Raw genomic sequence first — 23,093 nt, forward strand, 5'->3', positions numbered from 1 at the left:
AGTCAAAATGTAACTGATGATTGTCATCATGAGCATTTATGTTTAAAATATACTTTTCAGAAGTTTAGACTATGATCACAAGTAGGCCTATACTTCTTTTATTGGCATCCCACCCCTTCTCCATCGGACACACACACACACACACACACACACACACATACATACACACACTCCTAGGTTTTCCCCAGTGTCATATATTCCTAACCATTTACGGAGGCTCACACGAAAACTGAACCGTAATAGACCAACCCCCTGTGTCACTGATTGAATTACACCAGTAATGGTTGGAAAATGACCAACCCAAAATATTTTACTGTTGCTGGTTCTGCTGGATACTTTAGTAGTTAGTCTGCATCACCCACACGAAGGTGGAATTTCCCAGTTGCGAATCAGGCCATCTGCTCTCTCTAGAAACACCACTGCTCTTACTGCTCATCTGGCTTTGTCCTCATCTTTTAATATATATTTTTTTATTTAATTCAGAGGTAGCCTCTTCTATTTGTATAAAACAATCATATTTCAGGTGATGTTTCACAATGCATCCTGTATTTTTTCAGGTATCTTTTGATAGGTAATGATTAATGTAGGAAAATAGATGTAAACCAAATGATTCTCCCTGTTGGCTCAACATTTTTGACATGTTTTAGTAAGTAAAATGTAATGCAATTTGTGAGCGCTATGAGATTCCTTTTGGCAAAATCAGTAAAAATGACATGAGAAGGGGAAGCATATATTTCAAGTAGTACTTAAGTTTGCACTTCCTCTAGCTATTTTAAACTAAATTGATTATTATAAATAAATGTTAGGCCTATATTGTTTTGTGTTAATCTGTAAATGATACTACTCTGTTAATGATAAGCCCTGCTACTGAGCAATGCAAATTCAAGCAATACACCATGTAGAATGCTTTGCATATAAATCTTTACAGTGCAAATAAGAAATCTATGGCTGTCAGGTTATCATCACTGTGTAATCAAATGGAAATGTCAAGCTAACTTTCAAGCACCAACGTGTGTAGCCTAATATTTCTGTGTTTCTTTTATTGGAGCATTTAGGAATTAAATACAAAATACTCAAGCGGAATGCAGTGACCACTCTGAATTAAACCAAGGTACAGGTTAAATATGTGGGTTGAGACAAAGTGTAGAGAAACGCGACACAGTAAATACCTGAAACTCAAATTTTCTCTTGCAGGACAGACAACTGAACACCCACAAGTGACGGTCAAAGTGTACAGTGACAGCTGCGTGACGCTGTTGCTATCGCCAGATCCATTGTCGTCTCTAAATCACTGCATATGCATTTTATGTTGCTTAAAATTGACCATGTGTGACCCCGTCAAACGACGCGTACTTTACGGGTGACATATCACCGAGAAACCAGCCTGTTATATGAAAAGCTATGGTTTTTATCAACGGGCGCTGTCTCAGACAGCTAACAGCTGGGGCTATCGACAAGGACCCAAACACCCGGAAGTTTTGAGAGCATGAAGTAAACATTGGAGTTGACGCTCAATTTACCTGACGTCCTGCTTCTCAGGTACTCTAACGCACACCTCGTAACGTTTCTGCATCAACGATAACGTATGGGTTGCATTTTGACGAAGTTTAAGTGTGAAATTGTGGCGGTTTGACGCATAGTTATGTGATAAGCTAACAGCGGCTAATAATAGCAAGCTCACGAGCCCTGACATCCTGGCTCAAAATGTGGTGAACAGACCTACAAACCACTTCCCCGGCTGCTACTGAATGTAACTAATGATGATGAGAGAGGTGTAGACCAGCTTTGAAAAGTTGTACTACTTTTCTGTGGTTTCCATGTAATATGGCCCATCTGTAAGCAGTGGGCACGCTACTTTAAAGGGATAGTGCAACATTTTGACAAATTCGCCTCTTGCCATAATCCCTGTAGTCATAGGGGTAGGTTCATTGCCTTGTTTTGAGATCTACGGGGCAGAGACTGGTCCACTGTCCTTCAAAACTCATAAAATACACAATCCAACAACTCCAAACCACTCTCATGGAGAGGTTGTGACCTGCACATTCGCCATGAAATAGCCTAATTTTTGTAACATTACGACACATGAAGCAAAAACTACTTGTGAAAACTACAAATTACTCAAAAAGTAACTCGTAATGTTACATTATTATTTCATGGCGTGTGAATGTGCAGGTCACAACTTGTCCAAGAGAGTGTTTTGGAGTTATTTGATTGTGTATTTGATGAGTTTGATGAGGGACAGGGGACCTGTACCATTCACCTTTATTGTGTTCACTGAGCAGCTCACGTCTCTGCCCCGCAGATCTCAAAACAACATGCACCGATAATTAAAGGTAATGAACCTACTGCTGTGACTATAGGGATTATGGCAATCTGGCGAATTTGCCGAAATGTTGAACTATCCCTTTAAGAGTAACATGGTGTAAGGAACCTAAGCTTCCGGGAATATCAAGGGGAACACATAGGGTACACAGGCCGCACAGCTAATATCTTTTTGTTTTTGTTGTTGTCATTTACAGTTGTCATGTATTTTTTGATTTCCTTTGAAATGACAAAAACATGGTATTTGATTAGTGAATTTATGGTTGTGAATATGAGCTTTGGCTAAAGATAATATTATTAAGTTAATAATATTGGTTTAATCGGGGGGTAGGACTGGAAAGAAGTAAAAAAAAAAAAATACATTTTGATAATTCAGAGCAAAGTAGTGACCTTTTGCCAAAAGGTCAGCAGGTGAGGGTCTGACCAGAAGAGGTGGGGAAGATCCTCTGGAGCCTGTTGACAGAAGGAGCAGAGACTAGTTCACTGATGTCTTTCTTAACCCTTTGCACAGCTAAAATCATTGAACAGGAAACCGATTCTGACACGCACACTCAATTTTTCCATGACAACGAGGAAATGACAGAAATGACCGTGGTGCCACCTACGTGATGCATCTCACGTCCTGTGTTCAGCACAAAATCCCTGCTCTTAGTTTGTAAACTTAACGGTTGTGAATGATAAATTGCTTGCCGGCATTTCCGTGAGGGTTTGTGTTTTTTCTCTCTCTCTCTCCACAGACTCCTCAGAGCGGATACAATGAATAACATGTCCCCTGAGGTTGCACTGCACCGGATCTCTCCTGAACTGCGGCCCTTGCTGTGCAGCGTGGTGAGGAACGGCCGCGTGGGGCTGGACTCCACAAACTGTCTCCGTGTCACAGACCTCAAAACTGGGTGAGGACCAGACAGTTCTGCACCTAAACCTCCCGACGCAACACACGGGGTCCATCCAGTTTCTTTTGCTCTACAGTGATCCTAAATTTGAATTAAGTGAGAGGGGGGGGCACGGGAAACAAACCACAGTCAACATAATGATGTTTGGCTTTTGGAGTGGGAGCAACAGCTGTTTTTGGAGGCAGTTCTTTAAACTATTAAAGAACCTAACTATTCTACAACATTGGAGTTGATAATAGATTCCAATTTTGTTCAGAATTATAATTAATTTATAATTATTGTGTTATTCTTGTATTTATATTTTGTTTTATTTATTATTATTATTAAAGGGATAGTACACCCAAAATTGAAACTTCACTCATTATCTACTTTACTCATTAGAGTATTATCCACCGTTAGTTTGCAAACTAACGTTTGCAAATGGATACCAACTGTCTTCGTAACAAAAAGACACACCAAAAAACATCCAAATACCTCCATGCTGCTCGTATGTAATGTCCGTCTTGTATTGAAGCCCCGAAATGCGAAATTGTCCCGAAAAAAATTAAATAAGTCTATATTTCAAGCTTGTTTTGGAACCGGGAAGAGGAGCTTCGAGAAGCTTCTGCTACAAAACAAGCTTGAAAAATAGACTTATTTAATTTCTTTCGGGACAATTTTGCATTTTGGGGCTTCAATACAAGACGGACATTACATACGAGCAGCATGGAGGTATTTGGATGTTTTTTGGTGTGTCTTTTTGTTACGAAGACAGTTGGTATCCATTTGCAACCGTTATATGGACATGCACTGCTACGCCGAGACCCCCTGTAACTCAGAGAAGCCACGGAGGACTCTGAAACTTCTCCCAGCCCTTAGTCCACATGAGGGGGAGTAGATAATGAGTGAAATTTCAATTTTGGGTGAACTATCCCTTTAAAGACTGCAAAAGAGTTGCAAATGCTGAACCACAGTTGCCGAATTCAACAACATAACTAATGAATCTGCAGTTAAACATACTTTTAGCTCAAGCTTTCCAGTAACATTGTATGCAACCTCTGACCCACAACTTATACATGAAGATAAATGAACATAGTTGGTGTCTGCGTCTGTGAAAACAGCTTCGTTGTGACCTTTCAGTGCTCCTTGTTGATATTGATCCTTGTAATGAAATGTGCTGCATGAATGAATGAACTGGAATGCCCTGCTGTCGACCAATTACACATGAGGTTTGGTTTTTAACAGTGGCGGTTGCTATTTATGACAAACTAGCAACAACAACCCAACAATGGAGTTGTTGGACTGACTGTTGCTAAGCAAACATTGTAGAATTATGAAAGTGCATACCTCAACCAAGGCCAAACAATCCCACACAAATAAAGTCACTAGAAAAATTCCCCCTTTAACCAGATTGGCAACACAATTGGATAGGTTCTTCAACGGCCCGTGACACATCACTCTGATTGGTTCAGCTGCTGGTGAATAATTAAACAAAGAAACATATAGGTGATACACAACCTCTGTTCATGTCTTTTTTTTAATCAATTGCCAAAATGTAAATTATTTTAAACCAAACAAACTTTTTCTTTTACCTTTTTACTTTGCCTCTGTGTTGTAATAAACACATTTGAAAATGTAATGAACATATAACTAAGGAGGATGAGATTTAAACCTTGTGGATGCTAAATGTTTTAGCTTTATTCTCTTTTATTGTTTGTGTTGTGTGTCTGTTGCTGTGTTTGTCTTGCTATGGATCCTGAGTCTGAAATAAAATATATATAAATAGTTTTTAATATCCAAGACTGACTGCACCTACTAACCTCTCTATGTTACTTTCACTCTGTCATGTTCAGATGTACATCTCTGACTCCTGGTCCTTGCTGTGATCGCTTCAAACTTCACATTCCCTATGCTGGAGAAACCCTCAAATGTGAGTAAGCGACTTTGTGTGTCATTTTCAAATGAACCAACTATTTTTAGCCTAATGTTGGTTAAACAAACAGCTGCTGACACTGAGTCTTGATTTTGTTGTTTGTTTTTAGTGTTTCATTTTGAGAAAATAGTTTTAGGAAACAAAAGAAGAAGCAAAAACTGCTTTGTTTTCCACAAAGTCGTAGTAGTGGATATGAAACCTGAGGCCAGCAGAGTCTTCACAAATGTCATTCTGCTGATTTTGATCTCGTGACAGCGTTTTCAGTTTACAGGTTGTCCTGATTCATTGCCCGCAGCAACGAGCCTTTGAAAAATAATTTTTATCTCAAATAAAAACATGTTCAGGCAACCTTGCTCAGAAATGAGACCCACCGCTTCCTCACAGCGGGGCCACTTCAAAGATGGTTTTAGTTGAGCACCAGCTGAATTCACCTGCTCCATATGAGTTCATAGAAATATATTCCAGTCACTGTTCTCCCAAGGAAACAGAACTCTGTCTGCACAGAAGCCAAATGAAGACTGGTTGTCAATAAAAGATGCAAAACATTGAGTATGACCATAATAGAATGCATAATTAACCAAATGGCACTTCAGGACTCTTCTGTATTTGTGTAGCAACTTAGTAGATAGAGCCCACAGGAATCTCTTCATCACAGATGAATATTTTTCTGCTGATGTCGATGCCATAATAGAAACATGATGTTGTTTGTGCCATTGAACCTTTACTGGAACACTCTCTTGTATCTGAATCAGGCCTCCACATCAGAGACTGTCTCTTTTGAACTCGGCTCCTAAAGTGGCAAAATGTTAAGTGATTTATCATGATGATTTAGAATTAGATATTGACTTGCTGTTACTGTAATTGTGGTGACTCAGGAGCCGCTGTCAGGCACATCTCTACACACATCCTGGAAAGAAACTATCAGGTATCTTCATCATGTGTCACGTCAACAGTCAAGATGGGCTGAATCAAATTAGAATAGACATCTCAACGGATTATCACAAATGATTATAAATGAGGCATTGTGGGATGGCTTCGGAAAAAAACTTTAAAAAAAAACAAAAAAAAAAACTTTCCTCTTACTCTGTTAGGGGAAGTAGGATTTGCTTAATTTGCAGAATTCTTTTAAAAATCTGTCCATGCAGAAATGGTTGTGACCTATATCAGGATGTTGTGGCTAGACTCGAGGAATGCGTAGATGTAAGGTTTAACAAATGCAGCACAGCTGTGTAGTCGCATGTACAAGTTGTTGTCAACATCTGGAGGACAAGAGGATGAGAATCCTCTGTGTTTTTTTTTTTTTTTTTTGATGTTATAAACCTTTAATAAATGCTAAACGAAAATACTTATTTTTTATTTTTTTATTATTTATTTACATAGGTAGCTGCCATGTAAAATCAGCACATACAATATACACAATAAACAATAAAACAAGATGCCAGCTACTCAGACACAGTGGCTACTCCACAAGAACAATGTCGTTCCTCCCTCACTGCATTCTTTATGATTGACTTAAAATCATTAAAATATATAACTGTGTTAAGTTTAAAGGGATAGTTCAACATTTTGGCAAATTGCCATAATCCCTATAGTCATAGCAGTGGGTTTGTTACCTTTAATTGTCGGTGCAAGCTGTTTTTAGAACGACGGAGCAGAGCAGCGAGCTGCTACGGAGGCTCATGGGATTTCTTGGTTTCCCTCATCAAACTCATCAAATACACAATCCAACAACTCCAAAACGCTCTGGTGGACAAGTTGTGACCTGCACATTCACCACGCTATGAGATAATAACACAACGTTACCAGACAGAGTTGTTTTAGAGGTAAATTCATACAAAACAGCTGATGCGCGTTGCCTTCAGGGACAGTTTTTCATCAAGCAGTCTCTGCATTTCCCTCTAAAACAACTCTGTCTGGTAACGTTGCGTTATTATTTCATAGCGTGGTGAATGTGCAGGTCACAACTTGTCCACCAGGGCGTTTTGGAGTTGTTGGATTGTGTATTTGATGAGTTTGCTGAGGGAAACCAAGAAATCCCATAATGAGCCTCCATAGCGTAGCTCTGAGCAGCTCGCCGCTCTGCTCCGCCGTTCTAAAAATACAAATAAAGGTCGGTGCAAGTTACGACTATAGCGATTATGGCAATGGGCCAATTTGCCAAAATGTTGAACTATCCCTTTAAGAACCTTTATTCCATGACCATTGTGCATGCTGGGAAAATGATGTTTAAAATCCAAACAGGACTTTGTTTACTATGAGTGAGCCATGTACTTATTGTATTATGTAGTGTATATCTTGTTCTGAGGATGTATTTACATCATGGTGAATTAAAGCTGCAAAGTGCAACAACAACAACTACAAAAAAACAAACCCAAACCAAACGAAATAAAAAAGGAAACAAAATAGAAACAAAATAGAAACATTCCACTGGCTTTCTGCTTTCTGGCGTGGCGACGATATCTGCAGCTGTTGTACTCACTGATGCACTTTGTTGTGCTTTGCCTGAGGAGGAGGGCTTGTCGACTGAAGAATGCAGGGCCGCTGGTCCGTCTGCAGCCCTGCATCCTTTTTTTTTTTTTTTTGTTGCACGCTAACACCGGGGCAGACTGCAGACCTGCCCACTGCGAGCGTGTGAGAGCACGGCCTGCCGAGCACCATTAATGCACTACGCAGGCTCCTGCCGCCTCACCACTGCGGCCGGCCGACACCGCTACACAACAGCCCCGTGGCCTTCGCCGCTCCACATCCAACGGCCCTCGCCACCTCAATGAAACGTCTGGCTGAAACAGAAGTAAAACTTTGAGAAAGGCCTGGTTATGCAGCGACTAGACTGAGCGAAGCCTCTCAGGACGTGTGAACAAAGCGGCGACTATATAAAAGCTTATGTTAGAACCTGTAAAGGTTGCACTTCCAACACTTCTATTTCAGTCTGGAACCGTGCCAGTGCGTCTCTGACAGAGTTCCACTAGTTTGTAACACAGATTTACAGCACATCCTCTCATCTTCTCATTTGACTCTTTGCCACTGGAAAAATACTTCCATATGTGTATGTTTGTCTCTTTTTATTTTTTTGCCGCCGCTGGAACGACAAAAAAGCAGAACAGAACAGTCTTGAAACATGAAAATAGAATTGTGTAACATAATGTCAGAACATTGTGAACCAGACCAAGCAGTGTGTTATGTGATTATGTTACAGTATCTTGTCCTCAGTGAGGGCCGTTTCCCGTCTGCACTTTTATTTTCTTATCGTCTGGTTGTGTTACTCAGCTATTTCTGCAATTTTAATCCTCTTTAAGACTTGTACATGTTTCTCTTTATTCATGAACTCCAACCAAACTCGGTTTGAGTCAAGTGTTTTATGTTCACTATATAAAAATATCTGTGGAATTACTTTTACGAGACAAACATGTTTGGCTTCGGCACCAAACACATCTGGCACCGTTATTCTGTCAGTGCATCCACTTCAAAGAATTTATGGATTTGCAAGTCACTTCATGTCACATTCTACAATCAAAACAGACCGGGTCATGATGAGGTTCCCTCCACAGTTTCTCTTGTTTCATCACTGTTGACAAAATCACTCTCCATCTCCTGAAATGATAAATATAACACGAAGGAACTTGTTGTCCTTTGTGAGGTAATAGCTCTGATGTTTTTTGTTTGTTTGCAGGGGATATCATATTCAACGCACGCTATCCAGAGTTGCCTCCAGATTTTATTTTTGGAGAAGATGCAGAGTTTCTCCCTGAACCATCAGAACTACCAGTGAGTATCTTGACAGGTCATTATTATAAGAGGTGAATTTCAGCCAAAATGTGGGAGAGTCCAAGGCCAATTTAAGAAATAGATTTTTACCACATTTTTGTTTTTTTTTCTGTTTGCTGTGAAAACCAGATTTTAAGTTTGCATTCGCTGCATTGAATGACCCTCTTATGAGGCTCATTAAGACCGTGCAGACACTGTAAGTGTGTGGTGTTACACAGCTGGAAAGGATCATTTGCAATAATTGGCATGTGAGTTTCATTGTGCCACAAACTCTGTTTTGACTTACTGTTTATCTGCAAATCAGATGATCTCTGTGAAGCTGTGATTCACAAGCGAGGCAGCCTAAACAAATGTACTGTTTAGGTGTGTGTGTGTAAAACATGTATATTAACCTACCCTGTTATAAAAAACAAGAAAGATTACCCAGCACTCGCATGATTGAACAGATTACTAGGATGATATTGCCTGACGTCCAGGAAATTTACCAGGGGAAATCCATGGCATTTGTCTGACCTGAGTTTGCATAATTGTAACTTTTTCACATTATGTCTCATAGTTTGGAACATCAGTGTCTTACTAACTCATGAAGCTGCTGGAGTGTGTTTCCTGTGTTGGTGTGAGAGAAGGATCTGGGCTTGGTGAATAGTTTAGTCTTGTTTAAGAACTGGTTTTTAAGGACTGATTGCATCAGCACCGTTTGGCTCCAAACAAGGTGTGGTTTCAGTGTTTGGATATTAATACAAGCTGCTGCTTGAGGAAAAAGTAGTTCCAACATGACCATAGATTCCACATAATCCATATGCATGTTTTAACCACAAAGGGTTTTCAGTCTTCTTTGAACTCTCCAACAGTCTGACCCTGGGGTTTTGGATCAGAAGGTTCTGACAGGTTTTAACTGAAAGGCAGGGGATTTTACAAAAGCATTACTTTGTAACTATCCTGTTTGACTCAACAAGCCCTTCAACCGAAACAGCCAGATACAGGTGCATCTCAATAAATCACAACTGTCAGGTCAGCAGTCTTCCCCATGGTAGTGGAGCTATTTAAACCATTTCAGCTGGCATCTCCAAACCATTCCACAGAGGGCAGTTTGGCTGCAGGTTTTTGTTCCAACCAACCAAGAGCACAAGAGCACACAGTTTGCCAATCAACTGTCTGAAGACTGAGATCAGTTGATTAAATGAGTCAAGTCTGGTGGTCTGCTGCTGCTGCTGCTGCTGCTGCTGCTGCTGCAGCTTGGTTGGAAGGAAAACCTGCAGCCACAGCGGCCAGATGCAGGTGTTTGGAGCTAATCAGCTGATTAGAGTGCGACATGATTGAACTTTTTCACCACATTCTAACTTTTTATTTAATGAATTTTGGGTTTTCATAAAATTTAAGCCATAATCATTACAATTAAAAGAAATAAAGATATGAAATATTTCAGTCTGTGTGTAATGAATCTAGATAATATATGAGTTTCATGATTTAAATTAATCTACTGAAATTAAATTCTCCATGATATTCATTTATTGACATGCACCTGTACACCCAGTTAACACAATAATCCAATGGGCCAATCCCATGGCAGCAACTCACTGCATCAGCAGTGGTGGCTGAAGAATTCAAATGGAGCTACTTGTGGCATGGTTGTTGGTGCCAGACTGGCTGGTCTGAGTATTTCTGAACCTGTAGATCTTACAGGGATTATCAGACACAACCATCACAGAGATACCGTAAAGAGAAAATATCCAGTGAGTGGCAGTTCCTTGTTGATGCCAAAGGTCGGAGAAGAATGGTCAGACTGGTGTGAGCAGATAGAAAAGGCAACAATCACTCCAATGTCAAACCTTGAAGCAGAAGAGCTACAGCAGAAGAAGCTAGCCGCTAGCTAACAACAGAAAAGTGATGCTACAGTTCACAGGACTCACCAGAATAGGACGATAGAAGTCTGGGAAAACATTGCCTGGCTCGATGACTCTCAATTTCTGCTGCAGCATTCAGATGGTGGGGTTAGGATTTGGTGTAAACAACATGAAAGCATGGAGCCGGTGCCTTGTATCAACAGTTCAAACCTGCAGAAACTGTGTGATGCTATCATGTGAATATGGACAACAAACCTCTGAAGAACGTTTTATCAGCTCTTCGTTGAATATCTGCTATGAATCAGTAAAAGGGAACTATGTAAGATTTGTACCTTAAAGGCGGACTTTGCAAGTCTGGTCTCTTTTCCTCTGTTTTGCTAACCCTCCTCCTGGCTATGTGCATTTGTTTACAATAGGGCTGTAGGCGATATACGAGTACTCGAGTATTCGCTCGGCTTGGGCGGCATCCGAGTACTCGAGTGCACTGTATCAGAGCGCCTTGTCACTGCGCGGATACTCGGGACACCCCACACACACACCGCTCCGCTCGCACCTCGAATATAATTGCACTGCTGCTGACAACCACCTCGCTCTGTGTTAAAAAATGTATCCGCCAATATTTTATTGTTTATTTAGGCTGAAATGTTAATGGTTCCTTTATTGAAATGTGCGCTGCCGTTATAATAAAAATGTTTAGCCTATTAACGGGACAATTTAATTACGTGGCATTCCTTCTTTTTTTTTGGTTTTGCTCTTTTAAAGCAGAAGTAAGCGATCCGGTGGTTTTGGCTAACTTCTTGTCAGCCGATGGAGTTAGCAGCCCCCGCCCTCGTCCCTACGTCACCACATTCACGCGCATCCCTTGGCTGCACACACAGAGAGGACCGCCCCTTTATGCCGTTCTCTCTCCTCATTGGATAAAGGTTGTACGATACAAGGAAGTATACAAGAAGTTTTCTCCTCAGCTTACAGCAGAGCAGAGTGACTGACAGACCCGTGTTTCAGACCAAACACTCTATGTAAGTGATTGCCGTCAGAAGATATAACTATTTAAGACTTATATTAACACAAAAATTCTGCTTACTTCTGCTTTAATTGCGAATGATCTGAAGACGGATCTGTGAGGAAAAATATCACACATGGACAACTGTTTTAGCTGTTTTATTAAAATAAAAAGTGTGTTCATTTACTGTTCGATTTACGTTGCTCTCTTCGGCTGCTCCGCTCTCGTCCCACATGCAGCTCCGTGCTCCGCTCTCCCTCTACATGGCGCTTTATTTTACTAAAAATCCTCTTTAATTAAACAGATTCAGAATAGGCTAATTGTGATAACTTGTTACAGGATGAATGGAGGCACAGCGCCTCCGATCTGGTGTCCCAGCGCTCGTCTTGCGAGAAACATGGGCTGCTTTACGACACCATGACACAAACATGCCCGGTAATCTGTAATCTCTTGTTTATGACATTTAAAACTACACATCGTAAAACATATATGATATATAACGTTACACACCTCGGTAGACTCCATGGATTGCTTCCTCAAGGGTTGAATTGCCTTCGGTTGGTTCCCATGTTGCGTTCACCAGGAGTTGACTGAGGTCTGTGTGAGTGCTACTCCAGCCTAACCCCAGAGTTATCAAACTAAAATGAGTCCAGCAGCATTTTCTGAAGTCTCTATTTAGGGGCCTGAAAACTTGAGGTTTGTGGATGCCACGAGTAAACACAGAATTATATGTTTCAGTTCTAAAATTTTGAATAAAAAAAAACTTTTTTGGTCTCCAGCTGAAGACTCACCGAAACACACCGAACCTTTGGCTATCCTTAAAGGGATAGTTCAACATTTTGGCAAATTGGCCCATAATCCCTATAGTCATAGCAGTAGGTTCATTACCTTTATTTGTCGGTGCAAGCTATTTTTAGAACGGCGGAGCGCAGCCGCAAGCTGCTCAGAGCTACGCCACGGAGGCTAATTTCTTGGTTTCCCTCATCAAACTCATCAAATACACAATCCAACAACTCCAAAACGCTCTGGTGGACAAGTTGTGCTGCACATTCACCACACAATGAGATAATAACTAGGGCTGACCCGATTATCATATTTTGGTAATCGAAGCTTCGCGATTTTAATCAAAGATTCGACGGCGGGGGGGGGGGGGGGGGGGGGGTGTAACTAAAGCCTCGACTGGTAACAAGTATGAGGGCCGTTGTGGTGAGCTAGCTCGATGCTAACCTCGGGCTAGCGGTAGCGGTTAGCATCCGCTGCTAACAACCTCTTCCCAACTCACCACAACGGCTCTCCTGCTCGTTACAACATAACACTGGAGGCTCCCGTTGTTGGTGACGACGGGTTTCGGCCCACAGCTCCAGCGCTTCACTCGGACTGTATTTCCTTTCCTTTGCGGTCCTGACAACTGTTGCTGTCAGGGGCAGGAGGCCAAACAGTCGGGGCCAAGAGGAGGGGCCCAGTTTGAATGTTTTGTTTACAAACTGCAGCGAACAAAACTCCAGACTCTACCTTTAAAACCAATGAGTTACCTGTTGAATATAACATGAACGTGTGCCGGCTGTGAGCAGCTCGGTGTATTTTGGACTCATTAGGCCTTTGCTCACAGCAGAGCACTTCCTTGTTGTTGTTGCTATTCAGCTACTTCCACGTAGTTCTCCAAGTGCTATATTTGAAGCAGCCTAGCATGGAGGAGCTAAATTCCCCTGCCTGTGTCAGAGTCTGGGAGAAGAGAGGGGAGTATTGCTCACCCTCTCATAAATCCAGCTGTGCACATAAGGGGAAGTACCTCTGCTGAGCCAGTGCCTGGCAGCCCATCGCCTGTTTATTTTCTCACTTATGTTCTCGCTGCGTGTTGCTGTTTGTGCTTTCATAATACTCCTTTGGCTGTCTCTCTGTCTGAGATCCTTCTCTGGTACTCTCTGCTTTTTCCTGTACATTTTCAGTAAGTACACCCCCCCACCCCCACTCATGCGTAAAAGCTCCAAATTCCCAGCAATTCCTGAGATTTTCCCCACCATATTTCCTTGGACATTTTTTACCAGAAGATGTAACTGTGAATTTAGAAAGAGACTTCTTAAAGGGATAGTTGATGTTGTTGGGTTTTTTTTTTTTTTTACAAAGGGTGCGCAAGGTAGTCATTACCTGCAGTAGATTCTAATAGGAGAGATTATGTGTTGTGAACAGATGACCTCTGACCTGTGTAATACAGTTTGTTCTGTTAGTTTGCTTGTGTGTAGGAACATAGCTCAAAGTTAAAAAAAAAAAAAAAAAAACTGGTCTGCCAGAGCTCCTGACGCCTGTAAGGAGGCTCAACATAGCCAGGCTTTGTGTTCATGATGCAGCTCAACAAATCCCCAAGCAGTCAGAGTTAACACGGCATCACAACGGTGGTTATCAACTTGGTTTGTTAATTCTCAGCTTTGTGCTCTGTGCGTGTTCACATCAAAGGGGGCGTTTGGCGTCATATGATTCTACTTCCGCACAAAATGGAGCGACAACAGCCGCATTTTTCATCCAAGAGGAGCAGGTTGTTTTAAAGGAGAGAGTATGAGCGATACAAAAAGTCTGATCACAGCCTGAAGCAACTGTGTTGCTGCAAATATGACGAGAGGAGGCTGCTTTTAATTTCTGACAGCTGAACATGGAGCTACTTGTAAATATGAAGCTTTATCAACATGAACATTGAATATAGTTTATTCTTTGCCACATCAAAGTGAAATTATTAACTTTACAGATTATCCATCTGATTATCTGTCCTGCTGCGAGCGCACAACTTTTTTCAGTGGTGTTGACTGTACATTAAAGTAAAATGTATATAGCCATAATAAATAATGACCTCCTGATACTCGGCTCAACAGCTGAGCAGCGTATTCCCTCAGCTGAACGTCTGCAGGCGGAGACGCTCAGAGAGAAAGTCAACAGCAGCGGATCAGCGCGATCTCTCGGTCTGTACAAACGCTCCGTTCTGATCCAGCTCCACTGGACTTTCAAAGTAAAGGTGTCACCAGCTGCAAAATAGAGCACTGGAAAAGAGAGTAGCGACACCACCATTGACTCCCGTGGTAAGGGTTTTGCGCCCCTAGTGGCAGGATATGGGTGTTGCAAAAGCGCCCAGAAAACTCATTCACTCCAATGTATGTGTGTTGCCCACTTGCTTGTAAATTGATGAAAATGGCTGTGTTTTTGTTTTTAAGTGTCTTGGTCATATAAAATTATACTTATAATTTGTTTATTACAAAATGTAGATTGAAACATTAATATAGGGTTTAAAATTTTTTTTTTTTTACTAGCATATGTGTTAATATTTATCTGTAAAGGATCCACGATGATGCTATTAACGTGGGTGATATATAAATGTCCTTAAATTATTGAAAATACAGCACTTGCTCATTCACCAACAATGCAGAGATGACAGTTCTTGGGCGCTTTTGCAATACCCATATTCCTCCACCAGGAGGCGCTTCCATTGGACCAATGCGTGTCGTTACTGTCTTTTCCAGTGCTCTACTGCAAATGAGTTAAATTGTGAAACTATTTGTAGCCGATTTTAGGATGAAACTCTGAACATAACCTGGTCGGGACCAGGTTACGAGCTAAACATCAGTTACCATAGCAGGGTTAAAAGAGAGCCACCTTTGTGATACAGAGAAGCCTGGCTTTAGACTCAACATAGCTCACTAAACCACTAAACTCACTTCGTAGTACAGCCCTCTGGTCAGCTCATGATCTAGTGCTGGTAACACTGATGTGCATGAATCCTATACAACCCCATGTTAGAAAACCCAGATTATCCCTATGAGGCAAATGGACAGTGTCTACTCTGCACTGTGTTTTCTTGGAGACAGCACAAGACAGAAAACACTCACAGTAACATCTAAAATTATAATATTAATGAAAACATTGTTTTTGTGCCACTGATATAACGAACACGAGGCAGCGCCCAATTTAATCTGAATCTGGATTTGGGGGTAAACATTAGACTCATTTTGGGTCCTCTCTCTGTCAGTGGCTGGTTGAATTCCTGATGTCTCAGCAGCACATTGCTCTTGTTTACAGCCGGCCAAGGGTATCATTAGCTTCTCTGTTTAGACATGTGTTTTCCCTGCTGTCACCAGCCCTTGAGTAGGTTTGTTATCCATGTTTCTGTTTAGACAGAGAAACATATTGCTCTTTCCAGAAAAAAAAAAAAAAAAGACAGGACAAAATAAAGAAAATAAAAACATGCACAGAGAACATCCACTCCCAACATGGGGAGGTTCTTCAAATTAAATCCAGTGTTGCAAATGAGACTTCAATGTAACATGTTGCCTTTAAAAGGATAAGTAATGAAGAAATCCTCAAACCTCAGTGATTATTAAGAAAGGCCCTTTTAACATGTAAACCATAATACACGAGGGATGAAAGAGACTGAAATACCCCAGCTGGATGATTAGAGGCCTCACGTCCCACAAACAAACCCCTTATAACAGAACAGTTACATGAGCTGTGGAATATGAGCAAAGTCTTCCACAGATTTCAGATTTATTGAGGTCACTGTTACATTGTTGTTGGGGGGGGGGGGGGGGTTCAAGGGTTCACTGGAAAGTGCAAATTTAGGCTTAATGGCATCCAGACTGTGGCTAATTGGCCACCGGAGCAGCTTCCCCACCTCACAGTGCTTTGAAACGCACACTGCACGACTTGTTTTTAACCGGTCACTCATGTTAGGCTAACTCTCACCAGTTTCAAGATTTTAATTGTGTTAAGGCTGTGGGAAGTCATCTGACAGGCCACTGGGTTTAACTGGAGCAGAGAGAAAGCCATTGTTCTTTTTCACACAAATACATTTAGAATTGAAGCAGAGATTCAGATTGGCCCTGTGAATATAATCATCATTTAACCACTCTGACACATTTATGGCTGTCTAACCTAAAGGGTTAATTGACGCCAGTAGAGAGTTAAAGGAACGTGATGGTGATTTTACCGTGTGGTCTGGCTTTAATGTGGGATGTTGTATGTATATTTGATTTTATGCATCAGGGTTAAAGGGGTAGTTCACCCAAAATTCAAATTTCACTCATTATCTACTCACCCTCATGTCGACTAAGAGCTGTGAGAATTTTCAGAGTCCTCTATTCCTTCTCTGAGTTACGGGGGGGGGGGTCCGTGCAGCATTATTTGTCCATATAATGGTTGTCAATGGATACCAACTTTCTTCGTCCAAAAAGACACACCAAAAAACATCTAAATACCTCCATACTGCTCGTCTGTAATGTCCCTCTTGTATTGAAGCCCCGACATGAGAAACTGTTCCGCCGGTCAGTGCAAATCACGCGAGATTTGCAGTGAACTGAGACACTGGGAGCTTCCGCTACAAACAAGCTTAAAATATAAACTTATTTAATTTTTTTCGGAACAATTTCTCATGTTGGGGCTTCAATACAAGAGGGACATTACAGACGAGCAGCATGGAGGTATTTGGATGTTTTTTGGTGTGTCCTTTTGGACGAAGAAAGTTGGTATCCATTGACAACCATTATATGGACAAATACTGCTGCGTGGACCCCCCCGTAACTCAGAGAAGGAACGGAGGAAAATTCTCACAGCTCTTAGTTAACATGAGGGTGAGTAGATAATGAGTGAAATTTGAATTTTGGGTGAACTACCCCTTTAAGTTTGGTATTACAGTTTTTCTCTATTGGTTTGGCTCAATTCTTGAAACAGAAATTACATTCTCAAAATAACATGGACAAATCTCCAAACCACCTTGCAAATGTTCACAACAGAATGGCATTTCTCATTGATTTCATCAAATTGCAAATGTCTTAGTACATGTCTCAAGTGTCTTAGTGCATCTTTGCAAATGGTTCTGTACAAGTACCCTAGAGTTAGCACAATGAGCATACATTTAGCACATTCTCCAAATGAATAGATCTTGCTGATCTAAGCTGATTAGTTGATTCTCAGTCTAATGGTTGCTCTCTCCAAAACATGTCAGCATGATTTCACTGTGTAAATCATCATATGCACAATAGTCTGTTCAACTGTCAAAATTAGTCAACATACTGTAGGCTAATACCATGAAAACCATATGAATTTCTTGCAGCATTTCATAAATTCATGACAGTAATTGACAGTCAGGTGAAATTAGAACTTGACTAACGAAGGAGGAGTTCCTACATCTCAGATGACCAATCAATCAGCTGTTTAGCTACCTGACTGGTGCTGTCTATGATTGTGAATGCTGCCAAACGCGTATATATAGAGCTTGGCTAGGGCCTGTACCTTTTGCAGTATAAACATGGAGGTACCTGGCCAAGAAAATTATCATGAGCAACTCCCTGCTCAAGGAAGAGGAAGAGGAGGAAGAAGAAGAAGAGGAGGAGGAGTGCGGATGCGTGGTGGAATAGGCGGATTTCATACATGTACATGTATAGAGAACTGTAGGCCTATACATTTTGTTTTTACAGTACATAATCTTGAGTTACTTTATGTAGGCTATATGTGAATAAAAATGGTTACAATTTCCTTGGCAATATGAGTGCAGTGTGTGTGATGTCGAACTTTGGAGGCTGCTCTTACTGTAAAGTCCTTTTCTTAGGTTTTATACGTCTCTGCCATAGTGACAAAACATCTAAGCATTTTGACTTGCAGTGCTCACAGAATGCCACAGGGATGATGCATTTTGGGGGCACTGACTACTTACATGAGAAAGAAGTTTGGTTTTGACACATAAGTAAACTGTTTTGGGAGAGATATGAGGTTCTGCAGCTCATCCATGGTGTTATGCTGAACCATCCAGTTTATTTTTGGTAAAAGCACTAAGTGAATGCAAATGAGCCAAAAGCAATTGAGAAAGATCTTTGCCATTTTGATGGTACTGACACTTTACATGGTAAAGGAATGTAGTTTTGAAGCATGTGTGAACAGTTTTGGGAGAGATATGCGCTTTTGCTAGTGAGCTGTAATGTTGTGCAGAACTGTAAGACTGTTTGGCCAAATGGTCTTATAGTTTTAAGAATGTAATTTCTGTTTCAAGAAATGAGCCAAACCAACAGAGAAAAACTGTAATAGCCTTTCCACTTTGAAAATGGAAGGGACATTTCCCAAAATGTGACAATAGATTAACGATAATCAAAGCAATCACAAGTTTTTAGTCGTTGTGTGATCTAATATTGTTTGGTCTAAATAGTATATAAAATATAAACTCTTAATCTACAAACACTGTGTATCAGTAGATGCATTTCCATTAATTTGCCTAAGATGTTTGGAATGGCCAACTTAGAAATGAGTAATGGATGTTTATTGAAAAAGTTCTTGAATGTTGCAAAAAAGAAAAAGAAAAAGCAAAGCAATATTTTGCCAAATTGAAATGGAATCATTCACATTGTTGCGCCTGCCAGATGATACCCCAGGGAAACATTTCCAACCAACAAGGAGATGCTGGAAATCTGTTGTCATGTATACTTAGAATGATATCACAAAATCTCCAACTTCATTCACATAATGTCATTCATTGGCAACGGAGAGCTCCTCCAGTTTATCAACCTTTATCAAAAAAGGCAGTGTGTCACCTTCCCAGTCAAAGATCAAACAATGTGAACTGTGAACCACATATACAGTACAGGAAGGAAACACAAATAAGTCTATTTTTTTTCCTTCCCCAATGTGTTTTATATAATTAAACATAATTCTCCTTAACCAAGCTTTTATTATCTGGGAAAACGGTTGTATCGTCATCTCATTGGAACTGATAATCTTCAGCAGAAGAGCCGTTCCCACGTTGTTTCCACTGGGGCTTATCAGTGACAGCACGCCCCTCTATAGTCAGCACAAGATCCTACTAGTGATCAAGGCTGCACTCTGCTCCGCATGGGTGGAGGGGTGTGAGCTCAGTGGAGGAGTTTTGGAAACACGGATTGGCTACAAAAAAAAAGAAAGAAGAAAAACCCGTAGTGACAGGAATACAACAGAGTAGGACTACCCACGGGCTGCTGGGAAAAATGACCAGAGAAGGAAATGACAAAGACAGAGGCAGGAAGGGAGGCAAGGTGGAGAGCATTACTTAACCCTTACGTAGAAGATGTGCTGTTGCATCACATGGTGCTTTTTTCCTTCCCTAAATCAGTAAATGATGATTACAGAGTTGTTTTGTACAAATATTTACATGGAATAACCCCCCCCCACTTGAAGCATTTGATGTAGAAACTCTATATTCAATGTGGACACCACAGCAAGTTTGTGGATGATTGTTACGACGGCTTGTTTTTGTTTTGCTGCTAAGGTCATTCTGTAATTGCGCCACACTGTTCTGTCACCATAAATTGTCCGCCCCTCATCCGCCTCTGTGATTTGTTGTAGACACATGCTGTACACACCCTCAGATGTTCTGTGAGTTATTGTACAAATCAAATAATACGAGAAGCCATAAAAGGAGCAGTGCAGGTGGTTTTGTATATCTTGGCTCAGTTAATGCAAATCATGTGCACAGTAAATCACTGACATTGATTTGAATTGAACAACGTGATAGTTCAGCCATGGTGATGGTGTGAGACCCAATACAGAGGCAACTTCAGAGGGAGGCACAGATGTTACAGGGAGAAATGGCGGCTCTCTGCCTTTCATGTAGCATCTCTTGCAAGATCAGCACCTCCGACCCAGGAAACATGGACTGTTTTACTGAACTACGACACAAACATGCCCAGTAATTCGTAATCTCTTTTTAACGTTACCCACCTCTGTTATTGGACTACTGATTACCATCTCACCAGCTTCGTTGAAAACAGTTGCACATGGTCAAAAAAGGTCAACAATCAATCAATCAATCAGGCTTTATTTGTATAGCACTTTTCATGCCCATGGCAGCTCAAAGTGCTTCACATGATAAAAACAAGCAATATACGGAACACATGTTGGGAGACACACAAACAGTACATTCGCAAAAACATACACATTCACACAATAATTTTAGAACATTGGATTTTATCGGGGAAAAGCAATCTTACACTCAATCATTTGCAGTGGGGAAAACACTAGATAAAATGAAGTAAAATAGATAGAATGAGAAGATCAGAGAGACACTAAATAAAAAAAAGTAAAATAGATAAAATGAGAAGATGAGAAAGACACTAGATAAAATGAAGTAGAATAGACAGGTTTAGTAGGATAAAATAGAAAGAAAAATGGATGAGTTGAAATAGAATAAAAAAGATAATAATAATAAATAATAAAATAAATTAAATTAAATTAATGTTTTAGAATAATAAAAATAGTGAGAATCAGTTAAAAGCAAGGCTAGAAAGGTAGGTCTTCAGTTTGCTGAAGACCTACAGCAAACTGTAGCAACATCATTTTTAAAGGTTGAATATGTAGAATATTTATTAAAAGCTATATTTTTTCTAAAATAATACATCCAGGGGGCCTTTAGAGGGGTACTGAATGAAAGTATTGCTTTTCCATAAAACATTTTTTTTTAGTCTGAATTATTATTTTTAATTTTTTTGACGGGGTCGACAATGACTTTCTGTCAACGTTCTGTTTACATTCGTGCCTGCCTGTAGCCGACATGTGGCTCAACTCTCCGCTGTTTTCCTGCCTCCTCCCGGTCGTATGCGTTTGTTTCCAACCAAGCCTTTTTAATAATCAATCGGTGGATCAATGGATTATCATATACATGTTAGGATGGGTGTATTTGTGTAGTCTTATCTGTCATAAACACTGTCGCGGACTCTCGGTGCCACCGAGCTCTTTTTTTTTTTTTTTTCAACTTGACGAGAGCAGTGACAGCGGAGGCTCTGAGCAGCAGCGGTGTGGAAGGCAGAGAGCCTCCACTGTCCCTGTAACACGCTACAAGTCATTTATTATGCTGTTAATGACGGTAAAAATGAAACATAAGGTAAATATCCTGCATAGTTCTCCTCCTCTGCTGTCCTCTGATCAGAGCGGAGTCCCTAGCAACGGCCCGTTTTACCTAGCAACGGTCTGGCAATCGACTGCTGGAATTCTTTTTCTGTTGTTGTTCTGGTAATCTTACATATTCAACCTTTAATGTTTGGCAATTAGGTCTGCTATGACAGTTTAAATTGTCTTTATGTCAAGTTGTCAGAACAAAAACATCTCAAATAATGTCAACTTTGCATTAAAAGTGACATAACTTACCGAATGACACTTAACGACAGCTGTCATAAGTATCCATTGATGTTTATGACAGCTGTTATGTCATGGTTATGACAGTGTTATGTCCATCTTATGAATACAAGTAAAGTGTTACCGTTTGTTTTTTCTCTTTTTTTTGGAGGAGGTGGGTTACGACAGTGAAAATATTCACTCCTCAACTGCAGGGGGAGCTCCGTAGAGACATAAGCGATTAAAACAGCAAAATTTAAAAAAAAAAGCATCCGAACTTGCATAGTTCCCCTTTAATACATGCAAGACATAGACAACACAAAGCACAAAGAACACTACTTCCACATGTGGAGAAACAGAACAGTGTAGTCTTAGATAGTTAGTTTGTTCTGGCTTCCATCTGGTGAACATGCTGCATAGCAGGCCCAAGAACACCACATACACTCTTTATCTTCTACCATGAGATCTCAACAGCGCTCTAATTGCACCTCTCCTTTTTACTAAGCTAATACTACTATTCGTCAGCCCCTCCATCCCCTTCTCTCTCTGTGCAGTGTATCATTTGTCTGGTCTAGACTTGTCCGGTGATGCGTGCAGGCGCTCAGCGTTTTGGGAGTTCCCCAGCGTTTTGCATCTTTCTCAGTCTGTGTGTGTATGTGCCCGAGACCTGAGGTTAGTCCCGATGGCCTCTCTAGATACAACACCAACATGTTTCCACTTATCCGTCCTGCAGTTGTTGGCGTTGTAGCACAGAAGCGGGATTACTCTGGGAATTCCAGACGTTGTCTCTTTTCCATGGGTTTTATTTATTGTCCGTGGCCTCTCTCTGCTACCTGGACAGCTCGTCATCAGAACAGCTGTCTGCATTTGGGTCAGTTACCTGAACAAGTTGTATGTTTAGCATGAATCGATTAAAGGGATAGTAGCATTTTTTTAAAGTGGGTCTGTATGATCTACAAATAGCCCCTAAGTACTTTGATTGCAGTAGAAGACTCTCTGCACTCCTCCCGTTAGCAACGCCAGCCCATAGCCCTGCCCAGAGATTTACAACATACAGTATTGTGAACAGACCCAAAGAAACAGCCTATTTTCGTGGCCTAAAAGAGGTTTTACCTGAAAAAAAAAAACACAGTTCCATTGTTGGCTAAAATATAATTTTTTCCAGCCCTTCAAAGTGCAGGAAAAACACAGTTTTTATTTGGACCTAACCAGTGGCGGCTGGTGGTCAAATTAGTTGGGTGGGCTAA

At 40.8% G+C, this 23,093-nt stretch overlaps 2 protein-coding genes across 2 annotated transcripts in view; one reads left to right on the top strand and one right to left on the bottom strand.

Annotated features, from left to right (window-relative positions):
• The window catches only part of rbks (ribokinase), a 49,398-nt gene extending 48,049 nt beyond the window's left edge, over positions 1-1,349 (bottom strand). The window contains exon 1 of the mRNA XM_083998213.1: positions 1,170-1,349. The gene's annotated coding sequence lies outside the window, so the exon portion shown is untranslated. The remainder of the gene's footprint in view (positions 1-1,169) is intronic.
• A 111-nt stretch (positions 1,350-1,460) lies between these two features.
• Positions 1,461-23,093, top strand: part of babam2 (BRISC and BRCA1 A complex member 2) — a 117,518-nt gene continuing 95,885 nt past the window's right edge. The window contains exons 1-4 of the mRNA XM_083998212.1: positions 1,461-1,539; positions 3,060-3,215; positions 5,048-5,124; positions 8,798-8,892. Coding sequence (XP_083854338.1) covers positions 3,079-3,215; positions 5,048-5,124; positions 8,798-8,892 — 309 coding nt within the window. The 5' untranslated portion in view covers positions 1,461-1,539; positions 3,060-3,078. The remainder of the gene's footprint in view (positions 1,540-3,059; positions 3,216-5,047; positions 5,125-8,797; positions 8,893-23,093) is intronic.

The sequence above is a fragment of the Trachurus trachurus genome, assembly GCF_905171665.1.
Source record: "Trachurus trachurus genome assembly, chromosome: 22".
Classification (NCBI taxonomy): Eukaryota; Metazoa; Chordata; class Actinopteri; order Carangiformes; family Carangidae; genus Trachurus; species Trachurus trachurus.